The 9,647-nt window shown below is 35.5% G+C and overlaps 1 protein-coding gene across 2 annotated transcripts in view; it reads right to left on the bottom strand.

The window, feature by feature from the left end:
• Positions 1 to 705: 705 nt before the first annotated feature.
• PCDH9 (protocadherin 9) overlaps positions 706 to 9,647 on the bottom strand; it is an 869,893-nt gene continuing 860,951 nt past the window's right edge. For both annotated transcript variants that reach the window (XM_087865103.1, XM_087865104.1), the window contains exon 5: positions 706 to 2,895. In XM_087865103.1, the coding sequence (XP_087721229.1) occupies positions 2,522 to 2,895 (374 nt within the window). In that variant the 3' untranslated portion in view covers positions 706 to 2,521. The remainder of the gene's footprint in view (positions 2,896 to 9,647) is intronic.

The following is a 9,647-nucleotide window of genomic DNA, read 5'->3' as shown; positions in this document are numbered from 1 at the left end:
CTTTATCTCTGTGTCTCTAACTCCTGAGTCTTATGTCCCAGGGCTTCAGAAAGCACTAACATAATATAATAAAAAAAAATTAAAGAAAAGAAAAGAGAAAAGAAAGCTGTAGAGGAAGAGTCAGGCCGGCTTACCAACCCTACGACCCTAGCGTGAGTGAAAATGGATCCAGGTGCTCTCTGCAGAATATAAGCACAGGGCATATGCGTAAGCGTGTCTTAGGATCCTCGACAGCTTTCTGTGCCGATTTTCCTAATCTGAAATAAACATAGATGAAGTTTCACCCTTGTTTCAAGGCCTTAATCCCAGAATAGTCCTCTTCTGCCTTGGCCAACAATAAACTATATGAGAGCTTGATTCATGCAATCTTGCTAAAGAGACGGAGAGTCAAGAAGCTAACCTCACTAACTACTGCTCCCTGCCAGCTTCCAGACTCGGACTCAGGATTTCACCTGGATGAAATTTGCATGCATCGTGACTAGAAAGTGCACCAACGTTCTCCACGAATTTCCCTAAAAATGATTTCCTAGACCATCAAGGGAGTTTAACTAAAATGTGAAACCATATTTTCAGAACACAGGTAGTAAATCCCTAATGAGTCTGCCTTGATTTCTAATTAAGAGCTGTTTTATCAACATATATTTATCCAACAATTAGAGTAGAAATCATCACTTTGGATGTTGACCAAGAATTAACACACTACAATCAGGAATTCAGAACATTTATTGCAAGAGCTGAATAATTGTAAATAACGTAGAACTGGCAAAGCAGTAACAAGGATAATTGTTTAGATATTTATTCTGTCAAAGTCATCAAACACCCCTCACAAACCGACAAAAATGTACTGCAATAAGCAATGCACCCCTACCCATTATTTTCCATTATACTGTGGAAAAATGTGAATTGCTATTTACAAAGTAATTTTATTTTTGGTAAGAACAAATTATCAAATTAGCAAACCTTTTTTTTTATTTTTTATTTTATTTTTTTTTTTACTTTTAAACTGATGTTGAACCGTGGCATTAAGATAACTTTCACTTCTTTCAATAAAGACATTTTGTTGCATGCTATTTATTTGTTTAAATCATCTGTCATGCCTTAACAAAAACCTCCTAAGAATGTTCGAATTTGGATTTGTTTGCACGTGCAACTGAGATCTTATTAACATTAGTTGTCACTCTGTTGGTTTGACCTAAGTGACAAGATGCTGGTACCTGCCAGGCATTGGCCGACTATGATAACAAACAGTTAAACAGCAATAATTAGAGATTTATCCCTTTATTTCCCCCAACTAGCCTACCTGGAGAATGTTCTGTTACATCATGAAGGCACAACACATTAAATATTTTGTGGCTATGGTCTAACACTTGTGTTACAACAACATTATCGTATATGAGGATCAACACAGACTCTGCCATTTCAACAAAGTTGTAGACACACATTTGCCCAGTTGAAACTACTTTTGAATAGTAATTTTTCTTCAATATATGCTAATTTTGATACATTAGTTTTGTATGAGTGACAAGTACAGGATATTATATTACTTTCTGAAGGATAACACTTTCCCATTATTCTTTCACTTAATGCTACTAATTAAGTGATTTTGCTTTCACCTACTCTGAAAACAAGGATGTCAAGAAAATAGGTTCTGAATTTCTAAGCTTTTGCAGAAGTCCTGTTTTTATATAAAGTTTTCATTTTATCTTTATTTTTTACAGAACCCTAGCATCATAAGCTGTCACAAAAGAAGCAAGATTCCAGAACCTTTTTTAAACACAAGGGTTTGAGATCCTTTGAACAATGTGTGTCAAGACAGACTACTAACGCAGAAACACCTCACTAAAAGAAACAACAGAAATAACAACAAAGAGGCAAATTAAGAAGAAGGAAAGAAGCAACCATAAAACACAGAGTTATGCTACAACATTTTTAGGTGAACGTTGTAAGTACACAAAAGTTGTTAATAATAACTTGCTTCTATTTACAAATACTTTAACACTGATTGACTTACAAGTATCCACTAACGTTGTTAACAGCACGATAGGTTTAATGCTTATCTTTTTAAGTTTCGCTTGAAGTATAATGTCAAGTATAGCAGTCCCAGCACAAATCAATGACACAAAGAGCACAAGTTTCTAACTGGATATGTTGGTCAGTCACTCTAATCCATGGAACTTTCTTACTCTCCAAATGCATATTCTATTGTTCATAGCAGCAGTCCAGGGTCAAAAGTAAAATTCAATTAAAAAGAAAAAAAAAAGGATATTTGCACAATGGAGTGATCTCCGGAGAGTTTAATCAATTCTAGTAAACAAGATCACATGGCTAGTAGAACTATCTTCTCTTTTATGTTGTAAAATATTGTATCCTCCATGGTGCTAACACAAAGTTATGGATATCCCTGCTATAAAGGGGCATAGTTATAAAGATCTATTGAATACATAAAGCTCTGACACACATGGTATTAGCATGTCTATTTAGATTAAAGTTATTAGGTCCCATGTAGCCTTTTTTTTTTTTTTTAGAGTTGGTGCTCCTTCGGACTCTCAATAGTACCTCCCGCTTGCTTATAAGACTTCAGATTTGCCAGAGGAATGTCTGTCATGTGGCTGCCATTGTTGAAATGGCCTTCATTGGAGCCATACTGCTTACGGTCATTGAACTGGTTCCTGTTGCTATCTTCTTTCCAGGCTCTGGTAAGGGTGTGCCCATTCACAAGCTTGTCCTTCTTGACCCATTCTTTCTGGGATGCAAAGGTTGAGAGAGGAGATTTAGGGTGTTGATATGGACCCAAGCCAGGAGGCATCCAGCAATTATCAGAGTGACCCAAAACCAAGCACTCTTGAGTGCACATCTCTGTAGCTTCAGCTAATCCTCGGGGACCCAAAGGCCCATCTACAGAGGGCAAGAGACAGAAAGAATAAGAAAAGAAAGTGGTTAGAATTTTAACATAAAATTGTCTCCTTAGAGAAAAAGTGCATCAGTGATCTCATTTTCTCATGAAAAATGTAAGTTAAGCATTTCAAAGAATTCAAATTCTTTCAAGAATAACAGAAGGGATCAAATTCCTTGTTGTGGAAGTAAGAAATCTCTCTTTCCTTAGGCCTTCATTTACACCTAGAAACAGACATGAGGAAACAGACATATCATTTCTGATCAATTCTTTTTATGGCATATGTATTGTTACTCATTTATCTTCTAATCCTCAACAAAAGCTCTTATGAGAAATTATGAAAAATAGAAAAATTTTATATGTGATGTTGAAAAATGTATAAACGTACAACTCCATAAAAACAAAACGCAAAAGTACTACTTGAAATATAATATTAAAAATAAGTACTCTAGGGGCGCCTGGGTAGCTCAGTCCTTAAGAGTCTGCCTTTGGCTCAGGGCGTGATCCCTGGGTCCTGGGATCGAGCCCCACGTCGGGCTCCCTGCTCTGCTGGGAGCCTGCTTCTTTCTCTCCCACTCCCCCAGCTTGTGTTCCCTCTCTCGCTGGCTGTCTCTCTGTCAAATAAATAAAATCTTTAAAAAAAAAAAAAGTACTCTAAATAGTTACACAAAGTATCATCTTTCCATATAAACACGTTAATTTTATATGAAATCACATGAAAATAATAGTGCAACATTTTTAAAAATCAAAAATAATTTAAAGAATATTTTAATTAATGTGTATTTTACTAAAGGAACACCTGGTCTGCTGCAAACATTCTGAAATCCACCTAATAAAAAGGCATTTGCATCCAAAGACAGCATTTGGCTCCTTCCAAGCTTAAACTATTTTCTATATTTCTAAGTGTATTAAATAACCCAGATTGCACTTGAATGCAAGTCTAGCTAAATTGCAGATTGGATCACATGGAGTCTAATATTCAGGGGGAAACAAGTCATCATAGATATTTATCTATTAGTTTGGGGTTTTTTGTTTGTTTTTATTGCAGGCAATCCAGAACATGTATTTTAACCATGATTTCAAAAGTAAACTCTTTTCTGATTATATAAAGAGGAAATTAACCTTTTACTGAAAAACAACAGCCAAAAGATTTAGGAAAAAACTGTTTTGTTTTGTTCTTTTCCCCTTGATTAAACAGTCAAGTGATAAGTGATAGGCTGGAAATTAGGAATTGATTTTACAAATGAGGTTACGCAGATAGGCAAGAATGGCTGCGGTGTGAAGCATTTTAAAAATAGAGAGTCATCAGACTAAAAACACAGAAGAGAATGAAAAACCACCTGCATGTTCGCCTCAACACCGATTAAAACACTAAACAACTGGAATGTGTCTTTGCTAAAACCCAAGTTAGCACTACTCACCTTTTTAAGTGCCTAATAACTGTGGTTTTTCAAATATTAACATCTGTTTGTCTAATATTGTAGTTATTCCTTGCATATGGAAAAATGCCTGCTGAAATAGGGAAAAGTTGATGGCCAATTACCCGAGACCCCAAAACACAAGCCACATCGGAACGGACGCCGGATGTGAATACAACGTGGCTAAAATTTGCTGTTTCCTACAGACTCAAATTTCAGTCATTTTTAAAATCTAAAATCTTCTCTTCAGAGTAACTTTAAAATTCCTTCTCATCTGACCAACATTCCTGACCATCTGACCCTTGAAAGCGGACAGTTTTATTTTGTTTAAACACATTTGTTGCTCAAAACTATTTCTCTCACAAACCTCCAATGAGTCCTAAGTATATTTAACTTAAACCTCTCTATGAGCCTTTCTTTGCCCTCTGGCTTCTGCCCACGCTTCAAAAGTTCAAACGGATTTCTCCCTTGTAGGGTCACGTTGTGCTCAACGACGGTATCCACAAAGCTAACACATGTTGCTTAAACCCATCCATACTCCTTACAGAGAGATCACAGTTTTAGAAGATGCTTTTTGCCTCTCCTGTTTTCATTTACTTATTCTTTCAAGGTCAGCTTGCTTCCCCAGTACCACAGCTAACTTCCACAACCACAACAATTCACAGCTCCTATGCACCTTCGAGATTTCCATAGATCTCTTACTGATGAATAACACCCTTCCTAACGGAGCTCCTTCAACTCGTGCCTTCATGGCACTTTCATCTTTTGGGGGAGGTTCTGTATATTCATGAGGGTCATTTTATTTTTGTTTTATTCCAACTAGATTTAAAATCCATAAATGGAAAAAAAAATGACTTCTCAAGTCTTCTGATTTCTCATAGTGCTAAGCAATAGTGGTGATCTATGAACAATGTTAATTGTTAATTAAAATTTTATGAGGTTGAAAATGTTCTGAGAAATAATTAAAAATGTCCTCTCCTTAAAGGCAGACCTTAAGTAATTATAATAGAAGATGCTGATTTCACAAACATCGCACCAAAAGCTTCCTCAACAACACATCTCTTTGCCTGGCAATACTTTGTGACAGATAATAAATGAATTATTTAACTTCTCTGTTATATATTCACTCCTTTCAAGATATCAGTGGAGATAAAGTAATCACCAATTGGATGTGTAATCTAGCTTGAGGCCTAGACGCCAGCCTTTCATTTTTACCTTTCTAGACCCATTATGGTTTTGTTGTTATTGTCGATACCTCCAAAGGAAAACGAATAATCAGCTACCTTGGAAATATCAATAGAATCAGGTTTTTATTGAGTACATAAAAAAGGGGAGAATATGTAAGATGATTTTTAAAATAGCTTTATCCAACATTCATTGCCCTCTCATTAAATTAAGAATATTATCCAGAGATGGAGAAAGTATCAGTGTGTGTGTGTGTCTGTGTGTCTGTGTGTCTGTGTGTCTGTGTATGTGTGTGAATACATGTGGACCCTTAGTCTTCAGCAATGAGTGACACATTCTAACAAATAGTGTATATCTATTTTTTTCAGAACTGGTGGCATTCATTTATTCCATAAATATTTACGGAGCACGTGTTATACGCTGACACTGTGACAGGAACCAGGAATACCGCAGGGAACAAAATCAGGGTCAACGCTGTCCTCGTACAGTTTTCAGGTTATCTTGGGAAACAACTATTTTAAAAGCAGTGAACAAAGAAGGGAGAAAAGGCGTCCTTAGGAATGAACAGGTGTCATTACCAGTTAACTGATTTAGGAAGGCTTATCTCTTTACAAGGTGAAAGGATGGATTTTGTTCCCTGTGACATCATTTCTACCTTTTTCTGAAAGTTCCTCTTACAGATAATTGACAACTGAAGATATTTACAGTCAAAATTTATGTGCCCTATACAAAGTCTTGGACTCATTAAAAAAATGAGTTTCTTTCCATTAAATAATATTAATCGCTCTCTGAGAATTGTACTTATGATTTGTTTTTATACATAAATCTGAAGGCTTTTGATAAAATATGTAAGTAAATTTATAGGCATTTCGTAGATTCTTGGGTAATTCTTTCAGGCACCTGATTGCTGTGTAAGATTTAAAGATCCACCGCAAGGTGGACACTGGGATGAAAGCCCAAAGTGCTTGTTACTCACAGCTCTGAAGGAGAAAAGGCCACCAGGCCGGGCCGCACAGAGGATGGCAACAAGGAATAGGCTAAGAAGAAACTGAGATCTCAGGGGGCAGCTTATGCATGGCAAATAGGGTGGGATGAGTTGGTTTCCTGGGTTCTCCGTGAATTGACTAATTTGAATAATTCTGAAATTCTAGGACAAAGGGGCTGTTCCAAGTTTTCTGGTACCTGACCCCTGGGGCAATTAGGGAGGGTGCATAATGACCTAAGAGTGTGGGAGCTCTAGAAGGAAAGTAGTGTGTGGTGTGGGCTTATTCAAGAAGGGGAACTCTAGCCAGGGCCTCAGAACTGAGTCGACTGCATTAAAGGAAAAAAACAACAAAAGTATATTAAAGCATATTATACCACTTTCCTTGTATGCTTGAGCTGCACTGTGGGAAAATATACTTTGCTTCATGCTTCGGTAACTTTTTATGTTGGGACATGACATTAAATAGGGAAATTCTTTCTTTTTTTTATTTGGGCCTTTATATAATCACCTGCAGTTGCCCTGATAGTAAAAAAACAAAAAACAACAAAAAAAAACACAGGTTTTATTTTGGGAAATAACAATGCTTCCAAGTTGTCATGAAATGGTAAGAAGAAAAAAAAAAAAAGAACACTTTTTAAATTAAAAAATCCTGACAGTCTCTGCTCTTCAGAAGTTTATAATCGGAAGCACGCTAAACAGGAGTTTCCAATTCATTTATTTCATTTTTAGAAACAATGACTGAATTGTTTAATACTTTTTGAAAGGAGAAAAAACATTCTTTCTAAAGCACTGGTATTGAATATTGTCACTTTTTAAAATATGATTTAAAATAATCTTTAATTCTCTATCAAATATAGGGCACTTAAAATATCAGGAAAGTTTTGCTAATATGGCAAAACATATGTACACAAAAATATTGCTCTTTATCTTTGACCATGATTATTTTTAATGTTATCACTATAAGTAATTATTTTAATTGATGATTAATTATATTTATTTCCCACTTATAAGTCCGCTCAAAAAGTGTTTACTGAATATCTATCATGTATCACATGTATCAGATACTGTGCTGGATTCTTTTTTTTTTTTTAATGATTTTTTATTATATTATGTTAGTCACCATACAGTACATCCCTGGTTTCCGATGTAAGGCTCGATGATGCATTAGTTGCGTATAACACCCAGTGCACCATGCAATACATGCCCTCCTTACTACCCATCACCGGTCTATCCCATTCCCCCACCCCCTCCCCTCTGAGGCCCTCAGTTTGTTTCTCAGAGTCCATAGTCTCTCATGCTTCTTAATAAACGCCTTCAGATTTTACGCGTGTGTGTGCGCGCACGTGCATGTGGACGCACCTGCGTTTTCCCTGTTTCTCCAATTTTTTATTTACTTTCTTGTACTACTTGGGCAACATTATACAGTATCTATTTAGAAGCCAGGTCGGGATTCCAAACTTCTTATCGATACTTTCTACAATTTCGGCATTCCGCAATTTGTTTCCTTTCCCTTCAAAATAATTAAAATCCACCATCATGATTTTTCTAACACTGAAGCTTTCATTGATTTTTTTTTTAAGCCTAAATTATTTGTTCCCTTTCAAAATCTGCAGTCTATGAGTTTGGTTATCATTCCAGGTTTTTGAATGTATAAAGACACAAGGGCTGATAAAACTATACAAGCCATCTGTCTCTGCATTTAAATGTTGAAAGCAAATACAAAAGCACATGACCGAAAGCTTGAAAGTTGTCTCAGTTAATATTTATATCAGGTGTCAGTGTATTTCCCTCTCCACCTTTGCACAGCTCACCTTCTCACTCAAAACCCAACAAAATGCTTTTTCTGTGGTTAGGCATCACCAGCTGTCAGAGAGCTGCTTGCGTTGCTGACTTTTAAAGATGGGAGTTTAAAATGTGAAACTATCCAAGTTAATGGATCTCCAGCTGTACGTATATGGTAGGATAGTTGAATGGGTCTTGATCTCATTTTATTATACCCAGAAGCAGAACTGTTACTTCATTGATTAACTCACTGTGGTAATTAACAAGTACCTTCTGGACTGTCCTCCACGTACTTTTAAACCTGATGACTTGAAACCTTTTAATTCCAAAGCTTGAAACTGATATTAAAAAAAAAAAAAAATTGTGAGACCTTTCGTATTTCTGGTTCGGTTTCATACCATATGAAGGTTTGGCCTTTTATGTGAATGAATTTTCTTTAGAATTTTTACTGTTGGGTAAAATAAGATTAAACAGACTGCCAGAATTGAATTGCAAAAGACGTAAGTCATTTTTAAAACATTTGGGATCAAACTCATCCCATCTCACTTAATTTTTCATTTTGTTCAATTTTTATTATAGAAAAATACCTCTTCCATGCAGAACACATCTGATTCTCATGTTATAATGGCCTTTTGGTGATAAGAACATATATCACTATTTTTAGGCAAAACATTTGTTCTTAAGTTCCAATTTTGCTGATTTCCCCAAGATTTTATAGTAGCAGGAATGGAGTATGCAGGGTCGTGCATCACTAAACACCTTACACTGAAGGATGCATCCACAGATTTGGATTTGCTGAAGCAGTTTCCCAGATCTCTAGGCACAATGATGAAATTTCTTCACTTGCTTTAAAGAAATTTCCATTTTATGTAGGCTTTTAGCCTACAATGTTGCTTTGCACTTGCTGTTATTAATATACTGAGAAAAATCTTACTTCTTATACTTATTTCTTGCCTTAATCAATTACCCTATAACAAAATTTCAGGGAAACAAATATTTTCACTCACTACATTTGAAGTTAATTTTAGCATCTCTAAAAAACCAATCCAAAAATATTGGTATTTTTACTAGTTCATTTTCACCATCATTTTTACCTTATTACTATTCTTCTTTTTTCTTTTTTTTGCCTTTCTTTGTTTTCTTTTTTCTTTTCTTTTCTTTTTTTTTTTTTTTTTTTGAGGCAAGGTATAACAGCATAACAATTTCCTATCATTGTGGATTACTTTGAATGGAAAACTAAAGCTAAATGCTTATGTAAATATGGAGGGCTCTGAAAAAATGTCAGATAAATTCATTTGCTAGGCACCCCTCCTATCTACAATTCCATCATCACTTACTATATTTATTGAACAGTTGCTGTTAAAAATCAAATCAGTTAATTTGC

The sequence above is a fragment of the Ursus americanus genome, chromosome 10 (assembly GCF_024610735.1).
Source record: "Ursus americanus isolate L20-20 chromosome 10, mUrsAme1.1.p, whole genome shotgun sequence".
Lineage (NCBI taxonomy): Eukaryota > Metazoa > Chordata > Mammalia > Carnivora > Ursidae > Ursus > Ursus americanus.
The sequence above is the reverse complement of the archived record's forward strand: the minus strand, read 5'-3'. Positions and strand labels throughout refer to the sequence as shown.